Here is a 15,751-nt window from a genome sequence, read left to right on the forward strand (position 1 = left end):
CAGAGAGTCCCTTAAATCATAAATAATTATGGAATTGCTCCTCCATAATAGCACCCCATATCATCAAGGCATCTGTTTGCCTCATCATGGGCCTTTATCTGACCTTAAACTTCTTTCTTTATGGCATTGGAGGTGATTTGTTTGTTAATCCCTTTTGAGTCAATTCACAATTCCATGTGTTGATGATGCAGTGTTCTGCCTTCCCTGTAGTACTTGAGTTGTAATAGAGAACTATTGGGGATTAACATACTCTAATGATAGACTATAGGTACCACTGAGAGTAGTTAGAGTGTAGATTTCTAGACAGACATCCAACAGTGCCCCCCCCCAAACAATCCTGTCTAATGACCAACTCTACCCACACACATAAAAGGTCGACTTTTCTCATATGGCCTCTCAGCCTTGACTAATCCTACGATCTGATGCAAAAAAAAAACTTCAAAAGAGTCTAACTTTAGTTATAGAATTTTTTATAGCATAGGAACAAAGAACATTCTCTGTCTGGATGTCAGAGCTGAAAATAAAATTCACAGTAAACTAAGACCTGCCTAAATGTTACCAATGGTGATGCTTTGATTATCTTACTCTCAATTTTGATAAATCACGTAAGCCTGCATTCTCTGTTAGAGGGCAATTATGAAAAGCTGTGATTTCTCTGTGAATATTTGGACCACGTTTATCTTTATATTGTATAAACCAGACAAAATCACATTCTCATTTTCCAACTCTGTGTCCAAATCCTCATTAGTTTTGTGACTTGACTTAATGAACTAATTAATGACTGTAACATAAGCGCCCACATCAGAATTAAGCAGCAAGTCTTCAGAGAAGCTCTGGGAAATGCCATGGAAACCACAATCTTCCATTTTTCCTAGAGGCGAGCAAGGCTGGGAGGGTGGGAGGCACTGGCATGCACACATGCTGGTGGATTCAACAGGAGCTGAGCTAAGTGGTGCAGAGGGGTATTTTTGGAGAGGGACCCTTTAAAAAGGTCTAACAGAGGGTAAAAGTATTAAGTTCTAGAAAGTGGGTTGTGTACATGACGGACTCTCATAAAATGCTGGAAAGCTTTGTTAAGCTCCCGCTTGGGTTCAGAAATACACAGACACTATGGTGCATAATATTGTTTCAAATAAAACAGAGTAAGGATCTTACCATTGTTTGAAGGAAAAGAGGGAATTGTTCAATGAAATCCATGGCAGCTAGCATGACCACTTGTCCTTGACTGCTTACCTGACTGGGCTAGTAGTAACAACTAGTAGGTTCTCCTCTGTTTGGAGGTAACTTTCCATTTCATTAACATTCATCAGAGTTTGTTCTTCAGGTGATGGTAGGGAGAACAGAATGCCGAGAATCTAGCTCAAGGCATTGTGATCTCCACACTTCCTTTCATCATTGACTGTATCTTTCAGGATCATAGAACAGCCTCTCCAGCCCCATCAGTTCATCACTCTGGGTCTCAGCTTCCTCTATAATATGAGAATGAACCTGAGGATTATACAAAGTTTAGGGCTCTTTCTAACACTATTTTAGGTCTACAACTCAAAATAACATCTCTCTCCTTTCCGAACCACAAAACAGTTTCCTGATAAGTAAATAAAAGTGGGCTTGTCATATTCCTTAGGGATTGGGGTCAGCAAAAGGAGATTATGAATTTCAAGGTGTTTGTCTCAACTACTTTTGGATCTTTGAGCCCTTCTCTCCCAAACTAAATATCCAGCTCCTGAGAAGAAGAATCTAAATTTGGAGTGGGTTAAGAAAGACTGGACTACCTCTAGTTTAAGAGGTAGCCTTAAAACATTCAACATATAGTTTACACAATGACAAATACTCAGAACTAAGCTCCCTATTGAGAAATTTCCCAATTGCAAACTAGATCATTTATATGCTCTGTTCAATCAGCAGGAGTATACATGAGATATTATTTTAGAATATGCTTGTGAATTCAGGATTTATATATTTTTAGACAGTTATACAAAGATGGTCGGCTGGGACAATAATTGACTGGATATGTAAGCTAAAGGAATCACATGGTAGATTTGAGCAAGCAGAGTTGATGAGCTAGTCTGCTATTACTCATTACCTAAATTTTCTTGTGGTAGAAAGCCAAAGGAAAAATCAGAGGTCTTGGTGAGGCTGCTCAACTTATGTTGATGTGGGCCTCTGCCTGGTCTACACTGCCACCTTTTAAAGGCTCCCTGGATGGCATTAACCCCAAAATAAACATGTATAATATCACCATGGCTCTTATGAAACACATGAATTACTTCAGCGCATTCTGATGACATATAATCCAAAGGAAAGGCACTCCATTTTTTTTTTTTTTTTTTTTTGAGACAGAGTCTCGCTTTGTTGCCCAGGCTAGAGTGAGTGTCATGGCGTAGGCCTAGCTCACAGCAACCTCAAACTCCTGGGCTCAAGCAATCCTCCTGCCTCAGCCTCCTGAGTAGCTGGGACTACAGGCATGTGCCACCATGCCCGGCTAATTTTTTCTATATATATTAGTTGGCCAATTAATTTGTTTCTATTTATAGTAGAGACAGGGTCTGGCTCTTGCTCAGGCTGGTTTCGAACTCCTGACCTCGAGCAATCCTCCCACCTCGGCCTCCCAGAATGCTAGGATTACAGGCGTGAGCCACCGCGCCCGGCCAAGGCACTCCATTTTAAAATGGAAAAAAATGTGTCCATCTGCAAAGCTCAATAGTGTCTCCAACAAGTTCCTCCTTGCTTGTGGCATTTAAAATTACAAATCAACACCTGTAGTGAGAGAATATAACTGTCCAGCATTTATCATTGGACAGTCATGAAAAGATGATTAGGGACATATATAATTATGTGAAGTTCCACATGTGGCACACTTTCAGAGCAAAGCCATCTCATATATGACTAATTAGTTCTTTCAAAGGACAATAAAACAAAGATTTTATTTGATGTTTCATTTTAGTAGGGACATTTTGCCAAACTTGAGCAGTCAGATAAAGGATAGAAAACAAAAAGTGAGCGAGGGGATTAAAGACAGAATGCTACAGGGATGGGGCAGATGTCAGTTCTGAGTGTCAGTAAGACTTGAATTCAAATCCAGTGTTACTAAGTTACCATAAGAAGTTGTTTAACCTTTCTTTGATCTGCAGTTTTTCTCAGTTCCAGATTCATACTAAATGTTCAATGAATGTCTTAATTACCCCTGAGTTGGCTGTAGGATAAAGGGGGAGGAAGAAAGGATGACAGTTCTCCTCGTCCTCCTTAACCCATACATATGGCATCTACTTGTATCACTCAGGCTTCACTCACCTTCCATACTTAGTCCAAAACAGATGGCTACTCTACTTGCCTTGGTTTTCCTCCTTTTGGGAGGCATGTAGCTTGTAATGGAGGTGATAGTTGCATCTACTTTGAGATAATAATTTAGCTGGCACAGGTCCTCCCCTTTAGCTACTTAAGAGTAAACTGAGGACCTATGATTGGGTTGCAAAGTATTATCCAATAAATGAAGAGCCATCCTACTATCTGACCAGAACTCCATTCTCTCTCCAACCTCTGCCACCAGAAACAGTGGCCAGCAACTTTTCACCAGTTACCACAGTGGAAGTCTTAATGCATCAAAATACCAATCAAATAACACAATTTTGCTCTCAGCTGTCACAGGTACAAAGTTATTTTGGTTTTTTCGAAACCATACTTGCAGTTTGCAAGCATGCTGGCACTTGTTCTCATCCCCTTTTTGTTAAGTAAGATAATCCCAAACAACACATTTAAAAAATCACTACACTGTACAGTTATTTTCTCTCTTTCTTCACTTCAATGCCACCATTAAATAGCTGGAATGTTAGATACACAGTGACAGTGGACAAGTCAGTTCTCATTATTTTAATGTGCAGGTTAACAGAATTTTATCTTCATGAATGTTTGGGCACATAATATTAATATTAGATGTGAAATTGCTTTGAAATTTAAAATGTAATTAAAATGTGAGCGGTATTGATTATTTAAATCTTTGGTAATTTGAGCTTTTTTCTCTGATGGTGTTCAATTTCTTCTATTCAACACCTTCAAAACATTTTCATTCAGAAACTATCAAAGCATTTGGAAAAATTTTAGCTGCAGATTTATCAGTTGCTCTCCAAGTTGAATCCAATCCATATTTGGACTTAATTAACATGGGCCAACCATATGTGTGCACATTTTCTGAAGGGACCATGCACAGATGGGAGCAGACATTGTATTTTTGTCCTTCCTAGCTAGTATTGCTCAATGCATATGGGTATTTTCTATGATGCCTTTATAATATTTGGTAAACATGGACCTTCCTACTCAGCCATGGATTTTAGTCAGGGGAGAGGAAGAGAACAGCTGATGAGCCAGGCAGTGTTGCCATTTATCTCCTCCACATTCCAAGGTCAACAGGAAAAAACAGCAGAAGTGCTTATTTGGAATTAATAGAGAGGAAAGAGTCCAACACACAGCTTAGGACCAAGATGGTATTTAGGTCCAGCCTCAGACAATATTGAAAAAAATGATGCGTCTCTAGTGCCCAGTCACACTGTTCTGAGCCCTGTTTTTCATCTAGTTTCATCTTTTCCTTTGATATTCTCAGTATCAAAGTCTGCTCTTGGGGATATCAGTAGGGAATCTGGGAATCTATCGACTCATTTACACAAAGGGAGAAATGACTAACTACTTCCTAGCTTTGCACCTTAATAGTTATGGGAGTCTTTAGCTAAATGTCTATTAGTTCATTATACATAGCAGCTAAGAGTTGGAAGGTCTTTGAGCAAGGACATATTAGGATATTTCTGGAACTCCTAACAATTTATAGGCCATGGATTTTTCAAATTTTGTTGATGTGGAAAACCTTCCCAGTTGCAGCCACATCAGTGGCTGCCCATGAACCAGGTGATCAGCTCAGGGCTGGAGTGGGTAGGATTCTCTCTATGCTTTATATGATGAGTGAGTTCAAAGCAGCCATTTCATCACAGAGCTTTCAAAATTGTAAGTTACAAAATGTCATTCCTTGCCTGCCTAGCCAAACCTGGACCAATTCTTTTTGTTTTCTCTGGATAAAGATCCTTGTGTGGGTACCTTGGGTTTTGATTCAGGAGCATGAGATGATTAGTGCAAGACATGCTTCTCTGATAGACCCAAAGGGCCTTCACAGCATCCAGGTCTGTAAGAATAGGTTATCTGCTCCACCCAATCAATGTGAGTGCTTATCTAGGCCCCAAGGGAGTACCTAAAACTCTTTACTAGATTCGGTTCAGGTGTGTCTGATTCACATTATCAAAAAGGATTCTCTAAATGAGAGAGTTGGAAACAACTTTAAAAAGTTGAATAGTAAATTCAAGCTACTGATATAATATATATGTGTGTGTGTGTGTGTAATTCTGATGTTAAGTGGTTATCTCCTTTAAGAGAGAAACTGTCTTATTTCAAGTATCTGATGTCTGATGCCCAGTAAATATTGCCGAAATATTGCTGTATGGATGTACTAAGTTACAACCCAGGTGGAATCCTGATTATTAACACCAATCCTTCCTAAGGACCAGGAGCTAGTCCTCCCCCATACTCAGTCCTGTTTCATGGCTAGTACCATGAGATTTTGTAATTGTTTTGTTGTGGTTCATTCAATGCATATTACAGCCACTTCCCTAACTTCTTTTGAAATGTCTCAGTGGCTGATTTTCTGGAGATCAGAGACAGTAACCTGATAAATTGCCACCATCCTGAGTAGAGTTCCACTGCCTACTTTTAGCCTTTGCAGATTGGGGTATGTTAATAGGCACACTGGTCTTGGTGTTGTCTCTACCTCACCTAAAATCTGTCCTAACACCTCTCTTCGCAGCTTTCACAGTCTTCTAGCCATACCTGTCCTATTCTTGGTTGCCAGTGGACTACTTTCGGCTTCACTGCCCTGACTTTATCAGTGTGCCTCTCCACTGTGACTGAGGCCTATGATTAACCACTCCCCTTGTCTCATTACCCCCAGTCCAATCATTTAGCAGCCTACTTGGGGCTAATTGTCCTACCCTGGTGTCAAGTAGAAAGTAACATTTCCAAAAGAGAGTGTTACTGCTACTGAAAAGTTGCAGATCCCTTTCCCAATCCTCTTTTCTATTTCCCATTCAAAACCTTCTCCTTTTGGTCTATCACATTGTCAGGAATTAAAGTCATCTTTTGGGACATGTTGAAGTAGTACTTCTTAAAGTGTGCCCCTAGGGCACCAGTATCAGTGTCACCTGGGCTGCTTATCAAGGGGCCTGAGAATCTGCATTCCTACTAAGCCCCTTAGGTGACACTTATGCCCACCAGAGATTGAAACCCACCATGAATAAAGGATGTTTTGATCAGACAAGCAACTTAGCAGTATTTTCTAATCCAATGCTTCCCTAAGTCTTCCCACCCTCTCTTCATGTGTGGGTTGTATTAATGATGCACTTTTAACTTGACTTCTAACTTGCCCCCAGGCTAATTTCACTTAAGGTCTAGCTGGGTTAAGATGACACTCTTGGTAGATACTTGATGCATCCTGTCAAATCTTCCTGACACTAGAATGTCACATGGTTAAGAAATTTAAAGTTACGACTGGGAGGAAAGATTCCACAGAACTGCATTGTACAGTAAGGTCTTCCTTTTGTTCCCAGGGAAAGAGTAGATTGTGTTCTAAGATGTTGGATGATAAAGCCCTGTGGGGACAATAAATCCCACCTATCTGCCCTGATTGCCAGGAAGTTCCGAGTTTAAGAAGTGTTATTACTTGCACTTAAAGTTTTCATCATATTCAAGAGGGTAAATTTACCTGTAAGAGGAAATCTTTCAAGCTAGTCACTTTCACTTACAGTCTATAATCACATAGATGTTGAGCAGGATGGGAGTGCTGTTGTTGGGGGCAAGGAGGCCCAGAGATTTAGTTAAGATCAAATAGCTCTTTAGGAGTAAGCTGGGTCTACCACCCACGTCCCCAGGCTGCCAGGGGAGGTGGAATATTTTTTAAAACGACATGCCATGAGAATTCTGGAAGCCTGAAGAAACATGAAAGGGGTATCCCTGAGCAAGTACAAGGCAACTAAGGAGTCTATGACCAACTCTGCTGGCTTCATAGACAAAGGATGATGATAAATTGGTAACAGATTGTTTTCCTAAGGAGGAAATGTGGTAGAATGGGAAATAAATGGAATTGAATGCCAGTTAAAGTTGAGTTCAAATCTAACTTTGGTCACTTACTGGTTTTGTGACTTTGGGAACATGGCTTTACCTCTGCACTTCAATTTGCTTACCTCAAAAATGGAGTTAACACTGTGTGCCTTGTGTGATGATACTCCATGATTGTAAAATAATGAGAGTGCTAAAAACACAGCAGGTATTCCAAGAGTTATGACTATTAATACTATCATCATCACTTTAAGTTTTATTTTTTCTTTCGGTGTATTTTAAAACTAAAGGAGCACCATAGGTTCTATCCCTCTAACATATCGATGTACCACTGAGTGCTTGTAGCGTGCTGTGTACAGAGTGTTCTAAATGTGGTCCCCAACAGAGGAACAATAGCAATATCCCCAAGACTCTTGCTTCTCCTGAAAAACACAGAAGCACCCTCTTGTCCTGCCTCTCTGAATAAGACAAACTACTGTAGCCCTTAGAATTAACTCTCCTAAAATAGCACGTTGGCAATCTTTGCTTTAGGCAAAGCAGATCACTTATTAAAATTTGTATTTCTACCTGAAAATTCATTTTCTCTTCAAATGGTATTCTTTCCCTCAAGAATCTCACTGGGAATGGACTCCCAATTCGAATACTGAGTTCGTTATGAGCCAGTAATTGCTTTATGAGTCAAGGAGGCTTCTGTCTGCCATAACGTTATAATGTTAAATTATTAATTTACATTCTTGTAGCAGTGTGAGAACAACCCTGGCCATAGACCCAGCTACCTGACCAAGGCTCGAAAATGGGTAGACCAAGCTTCCTGGCTTTCCTTCAGCTTGATTCGTTTTTTTTCTATTGAGAATCTGTTAACAATTTTCAGAGGGGGCCAGGCAAGCTTTCCTATCTGCCTTTGACAGTCTTATAATTTGGCAACCTTATGTGGGTTCTGATTACAGGCTTCCTCCCTTCAAAATCCCTGTCCTTTACCATTCCCACAAAATAAAAGCCTGAAATTCTCCCACATAGTTCTAGGATGCCTATTCATTCATTTGGTCAACAAATATTTATTAAATACCTACGCTGTACCAGGTACTGTTTTAGATGGTAAAAGAGAGAGAAGCTCAGCCTTCGTGGATCTTGCATTGTGGTAGGGGAGAAAGATAATAAGCAAATAAAAAAAATACAGATTATTGATTATCTGAGGATGAAACAATTTATGAAAAACATAAAGATGAGAGTATGGGGGGGTCCCAAGAATAATGATTATATTAAACCACTGCAAATCTTGAAATTATGTTAAACATCAGAATATGTATTTTGCTATTTTGCTGTTACCTATCTACATGTCAAGCCATAAAAATATAAATAGAAATGTTTGCAGTCAAAAATGCAATCTTATTTTGCAATATTGTAGTATCAGTACTTAAAAATAAATTCTTGAATGTTTTGTTCTGAAAAAATATATACAGATTATAATATTTGATTAAAAACTGTAAAGGTAACTGAAACAGCTTACAATAACTGCATCTATTAGCCATTTAAACTTAAGTGAGGTATAAACCAAAGAGCTAGTGAACTAAATAGGAGAGTAGTAAAAAGGAAAGGACAGGAAAGGTGAGATTTTTGGGAGACTGACTTTCTGTGTCTTGTTTTATTCTTTGCCTTTAAAATTGGAATGCTTGCTCAGCCTTCTTATTCTCCGTAAAGAAGCAGGACCTCTGTAAGAGAACTTTATTCCTTCCCTTGTGCAAATAGGAGCAGGGATGCCCTGACTGCACAGTAGGGGAATGGGCGATAAGCTTCAGGAAATGAGTTCTTTAACAAAAATCAAAAGGAAGGGGGGGGGGCACTCAGCTCACTGCCTTCAGGTGCAATGACCTTAATATTTCAGACTGTGGGGAAGAGGATATCTGACATGCTATAGGCAGTGTCTGCCAGTGAGAAGTCTGCATTTCCAGACAAATTTGGAATAATACTGGCTTTTCAATTAAAATAATGCTTTGAGACCCACCAAAAATGGGCAGAGAGCCAGAGCAAAGGAGATTTAAAAATTTGTTCACATTTTGGTATATTGTACGCATCAACCTTATTTGCTTCAATTTCTGCAATTCTGTACAAAATAAAATCAAGTTCATCCCCCCCAAAACTAACATTTTTAAAATCACAAAATAGTTATTTTAAAAAACAAACAGGGTGGTAGTTGCTTTGAGGCAGTTTTGACTAGGAAGAGAGAACAAGGGAATGTTCTGGAGTGATAAGAATTTTCTAAATTTGGATCGGAAAACGTGTTAAATGGGTGAATATAGATGTAAAAACTCTTCACACTATAACTTAAAATTTGTGTATTTTTATTGGATTTAATGTATACTTCAATGGAAAAAAATACAAAAGGAAAAAATAAGTAAAGGGAAAAATCTAGATTTTAGACCTTCTGATGCATAGTAAACTAGATATCATAAATTATGGGCTCTGAGGCTCATGCAGGGACTGATTAGATCTTTACAAGCACTTTCCATTTTCTCAGCTGAAGACAAGATTTAACAAACTGTGGAGCTGTTACCTCCCCCCCCTTATTATTGGCATCCATTGGGTTCAAATACAAAACCTATCTAGAAAGGAAATTAGAAAAACAAATAAGGAAAAAAGAAAATATTCACTGATTTCTCAGCTGTAACAAGATTTGGGGATAGTGTCCCCCTTGTTGGGAATTTCTCTCAGCGGGGTCTTTCCTGCTGTTAATAGTTTTGACTCCCCAAATGCTGAACCCCCTTAAGATTATTAGATCTGCCACAAAGATGGGAATAATTGTGTGCAAGGCTTCTGCTTCCTGAATAAATGTGAAAAGTTTACTTTGCAAAAGAATCAAATTCTGTAAGCCTATGATTAGAAATATTAAAATTGGGTTGTTTCCAATACCAAACAATATATAGTTGAATTCCATATTGCATGTTCTTCTAAGCTGTATTCATTTCCACTATAATTATTTTCTAATTTCTCAAAAGTAAACTTTTCAAAATCATAAAGAAATTTCTAGATTTTCTGGTTTTAATTCACTTAAACAAATTATCTGCATGCTCTCCGATTATTTTTGTGTAATAAACATATTTTTTAATTTTTATTTTTGAAACTATAAATTGATAAATTATAGTTGTATATGGTTATGGGGTACAAAGCAATGTTACGCTTTATGAATACAATGTGGAATAATTAAATCAAGCAAATTAACATATCCATCACCTCAAATGTTGTCATTTTTGTGGTGAGAACATTTGAAATTTACTCTTTCAGCAATTTTGAAATATCTAATACATTATTATTTACTATATTTGCCATGCTGTGTAATATATCTGAAAGAAAGAAAAACTTATTCCTCTTGCCTAATGAAGGCTTTATATCTTTTTGTAGCACTATTCACAATAGCCAGGCTATGAAGGAACATATTTTTGTATGATGAAACTATTTCCTCTTTAAAAAATAGAAAAGAATAAATAGCTGGTCACTGTGGTAATAACAATTTTAAGCTCGTGGATTTGTCTGAGTTTTTTTCATCCTTATTAAAGTGCCAGATGTTTTTACTAAATTTTAATTTTAGTTCTTTCATTTTGCCCTTATTTTAAAGAGTTCATGGCATTAATCTCAATAAAATTGTATTTAAAAATATAAAGTCTTCATGCTGGGAAAAACTAACTAAATACCTATATATTTACAGCTATATCTACAAATGAACTCCCCAATTAACAAAAATTATTTTTCCTATCTAAAATGTTATTTTTAAGTCAGTGTTCAGAATTCAAAGCCATTTTTTCCCTTAGAAAGATAGTTTTTGGATGTTTGGAATAACCCATAGAAGCTAGCTAATTTATTTTGCAATGAAGGTGAAATACTGTATGTTTATGGCACAATCTTAACAATAATAATATTGTAATAATAGCAAAAAATTACTGAATAAAATAGAATTTTGTAATTTTACCTTTGGCTACCGTTTGAAGAAAGGCACATTTAATTACATGAAGTTGGGAACGCTGAAATGAAGAGTCTTTACAGACATTTTCAAATAATCTATGCTTGTCAACAAAGACAATGCAGAATAAATAAAAGAATAAAAACAAAATATGAACCACCCCACTAACCAGAAATATTTAATATCTACTCTTAATATAATGGTGCATTTACTTCCAAGAATGAAAACATGTTTTACACTGAACTGTTTTGCATCTTGCTTTTCCCAATCATCGTCGTATTTTAATAATTTTGATGATTGTCAGCATAGCTTTTTGTCTAATCTCTCTTCAAACCCTAAACCTTTCCTTTCTTTACAATAAGTGTGCCACATTTTTTTTTACTTGAATAAAATGTAAAATGAAGCAGAGAAAGGAAAGAAAACCAGGAGGGCAGACTGAGAATGAGCATGACAACAGGGTAGGGTTTAGGTTACAGAGTGAGAGTTAAGAGGGGTCTTTGGACACAAAAGATGTTCGAGATACAATGAATAGAATTTGGAGCAGTGAACTTTAGAATAACAGAAACTGTAGTATTAGGATCATATAGGAATAAGATTCATTTATCCTACCTCATTTGATTGATGGGGAAACAAAAATTTAAGGTCTTGTTTAGGGCAAAGACATAATTTGAGGCAGTGCTGGGAAGGAAACCTACATCTGATGATTCCCAATCCTAACTTCCTTCCTTGAATCTTGGAGGTACAGAAAAACTGAAGAGCAAGAGGTATGCACTGTTCCCTTAAGGACTAAAATAGGAAATGGTGGAAATTAGATGGTGGCTCAAAGAATATCCTGATACAAGCAAGGCTCAGTCAGAGCTGGCTGGTGCTCAGAAAAGTTAAGGAAAGAGGAAAGCAGAGCAGAGTAGCCCTTGCTGGGTGCAAAGTGATGAAGACTATGTACAAACCACCACTCTTAAATGGGATTTTCTACCTCAAGAACTACTGGTTCCAGAATTGTCAAAATTCTAGAATGAATGCTACAATGTATTGTTAACCTATCCATGTATATTAGTAAATGAAAACACTGTGGAGTTAAGCATTTGCCTATTTGATGGAAAGAGTACCAATGCTTGTCACAACCAATTAAGCTTATCACATCATTTATTGTCCTTGAAGCAAAGTCCATTTATCCAAAGTATAACTCTAAAACACTATAAACCCTATATCTTTTGGACATCAGTGTGGTAAGAACCTATTGTTCTTGGTACACCATTTCTCAGTGGTCTTATTTAATCTAGCATGAACTTGATACCAGCACCATTAGTGGGGGTGGGGGAGAGTCAGAAGCTGGAAGATTGGAAATAGAGAGTAAGGCATTATGGTGAAATACTATAATATTTTTTTAATTTATCAAGGATTACTCTTCATTTGAAAAACAAAAGCACTGCCCTGAGCTTAGATTTCATTATTTGTACCAATGTCACCTTGCTTAATGCCAAATGTATTTTTATTTCTCAAGAATTAGACCTCCCAGATTTAAAACTGGTTTTTAAATTTTTATTTCTTTGCTAAGGCTCACCTTGACCTTATCCTGCCCTATGGACCTGAAGAACTTTCCAATGGATGTCCAGACCTGTACAATGCAGCTGGAGAGTTGTAAGTCACATTGTTGAAATGATTGCCTGCTTGTTTTAACCAATGACATGATTCTTTTAGTATTTCATTAAGGAGAAAAGATCCTTAAGACTTATTCTCTAACTACTTACTAACACTTAATGTCTGAATATAAGGACAAAGTGTGTGTGTGTGTGTGTGTGTGTGTGTGTGTGTGTGTGTGCATGTGCACATGCCATATAAAAAGCTCATTATCAGTATAGCATAGACAATCTTTCAAAGTAAAATGCCAGATAACTTGCTCTTCTTCAAAAAAACCCAGCCCAATTTAGTGAACTTTTCTTTGAAATGAAAATCTTTCCTGGGAAAACTAAGATTATTAGTCATTAAACCTTTATAATGAATCACTCTCTAATCAGAAAATTATATTTCTTTCCATCTTATGCCCATATAGACCATCACCTCAAAGGAATTCTGGCAGGGAAGGATAATGCTTTGAGAGCAAGACACAGGGCCCTTAACCATAGGAGGATGCAAGAACAAAGGGCAGGAGATTGAGATGGAATGAGATAGAATAAAAGGCATCCCTCTTAAATAAACAGTGACTACCCAAAGGCATGGTGAAGCAAGTAGAAAAATGCCATCTACTTTGTCCCCTTTATGCCCTAGCCCTTATACCAATAGAATCTTTGACATGTGCCATAAGTTGCTGATGCCTCCAAGGTAACGAGATTTTCAGTTAAGAGACATGAAATTTTTTCTGGCTTGCTCTGTCAGTTTCCCTGTTTGTAAAATGCAGAGAATAATAAGTGCTACTGACCTACAGGAATGTTAGGAGATTTAATGAGGTAGGGGCAAGGAATACTTTTAACTTCTTGGTTTAGAAAAATAATATGTATAAAAAGACACATCAACTGTGTTATTTAAAAACAGGCAGTGACAAGGTTTCCTTCTGATCATTTAAAACCACTGCATAGTTTTCTTGAAACTTCCTATGGAAATAAACAAAATAATGAAACATCTTTGTTTTAAGAAGTTGTCAGAGATAAAGTGAGAATTTCTGATTTACAATAGGCTTTATGTATTCATTTTTCCTCTATCACCCTTTCTGTTGAGAAGAAAGTTGAAAGAAACATTTTCTTACACAATGATTCCTTCTTTGTGTCTTCTCTACTGCTCCAAACTCTCACCTGTCTCAACCCAACACTTTTATTTTCTCTGTAAAACATCAGCCATAGATGTCAACTGAGGCTCATCCAAGGCTTAAAAAACTTAAATTAGCAAATATGCTTAGTCCTTACAAGACCTAGAAATAATGAAATCAAAGAAGTTAGTGCTTATCACTAACTTTAGATGTGAAGGGTGGGAGTTACTTTTTACTTTTCTACCCCAATATTACCTTCTTCTTTTCCACCTCTTTGCCTCTACTGTCTGCCCCATGCTGGGGTTTCAGGATGGTTGACAAGGACTATTATTGTGGTGGCCATCGAGAAGCTCACCAGACAAGGACATAGGGTATTTGGTGAAACTCTGAGGAATTTGCTGGAGGTACCCAGGATGTACTCATACAGAGTTACAGTGGAAGAAATAGTGTTTGCCATTTTCTTTCTGGACCATGAATGCTTGTTACAGAACCTTGTTCGTAACTCCTTGCTTTCCATATTTTTGGTTGTGAATTAAAAAGGTAGTCCAAAAGAAAAGGAAATTGGATTCTAATTAAATTTTCCATTGATTTCTGGGTGGCTTTGGTGAGTCACTATCTTGCAGTAAATAAGGATAAGAATCTATAAACTTAATAAACATGCTGAGTTTATTGGCCAGCCAAGACCTCACGTAATATCCTTTGCCCGTATCATTCTCATTTTAAAAGTTCACATATCACAAATAAAGGGGGGGATAGAGAAATGATATGTGAAAGAAGAGTAGCCTTCATTTCTTGGGTGGAGAAAGATGCAGAAGCTATTGACAGATAGTGATCTGGTTAGCAGGAGCTTGGACACTAAGAGCTAACTTTGGTTTACTAAACTTATAACAGCCTTATTTTGGACAGTTCAAGTCATATAGCAATATGATCTTCCATAACAGGGAATCTGTTTTACTTCATATTAATAAATGTGATGAGTGGGCCCATTTAGCAATACACTAGCACAAATGAATATTCTTAATTTGCATATTCCACAATTTCCTCTTTGTTTGCCTGCCTATAGCCTTTCCCACTTGCTAAAGTAGAAGGACTTTAACATAAGCCTTCTGAGAGTAAAGCTAATACACCCTAGGAGGGAGAAGGGCCAAGTCTGTAATGAAATATTTTAGGCAGGCCTATGATGAATTCATTATCATTAAAGAAAAGAATGGCTTTCATTTGAAGTACTAAGACTGGCACTGGGAATTGGATTGTTTTATTGGATTGCCAAAGACACAGCTTTTGCAAGTAAAGACAATCTTCAAAGGATTTTTATGTTTGTTTACTTGTTTGCTCTTCAGAAAGAGTTAGTGAATAAAGAGGTAGAAAAAAATAGACTATAGATTCCATTTTCTCATTACACATACACGCATACACACACACACACACACACACACACACACACACTCCCATCCAGAAGTAGCTCGCTGTCTTCAATTTCTTTGGCTCCAATGACATGTAGCTGTCATGATGATTGCAGTTCTTTTATTTAGAATACTCTTGAATTGATTGAGCATGTGTCTGCTTTAGATGGTTTCCTTGTTTATTTCTTTACATGGTTAGACTTTCAAGCTTTCTGGAAAAGACATACTTAGTTTTTCACTATGATTTCTTTACTCCAGTTGGGTACACGATGAATGACCTGATATTTGAGTGGTTAAGTGATGGCCCGGTGCAAGTTGCTGAAGGACTGACCCTGCCTCAGTTTATTTTGAAAGAAGAGAAGGAACTTGGCTACTGTACCAAGCACTACAACACTGGTAAGATTTCTTTCAGCTGCTAAACCCAAGTGAGCACCATTTGCAGCTGAGGATATAAATCCTATCACCTTAATTGCTGCATATTTACCAAGCAAACAGAGCTACATGACATGG

General features: G+C 37.4%; 1 protein-coding gene across 1 annotated transcript in view; it reads left to right on the plus strand.

Moving 5' to 3' along the window:
• The window catches only part of GLRA2 (glycine receptor alpha 2), a 193,856-nt gene that overhangs the window by 53,094 nt on the left and 125,011 nt on the right, over positions 1-15,751 (plus strand). Inside the window, exons 5-6 of the mRNA XM_012784787.3 lie at positions 12,654-12,736; positions 15,500-15,637. Coding sequence (XP_012640241.1) covers positions 12,654-12,736; positions 15,500-15,637 — 221 coding nt within the window. The remainder of the gene's footprint in view (positions 1-12,653; positions 12,737-15,499; positions 15,638-15,751) is intronic.

This window comes from Microcebus murinus, chromosome X (genome assembly GCF_040939455.1).
Source record: "Microcebus murinus isolate Inina chromosome X, M.murinus_Inina_mat1.0, whole genome shotgun sequence".
Classification (NCBI taxonomy): domain Eukaryota; kingdom Metazoa; phylum Chordata; class Mammalia; order Primates; family Cheirogaleidae; genus Microcebus; species Microcebus murinus.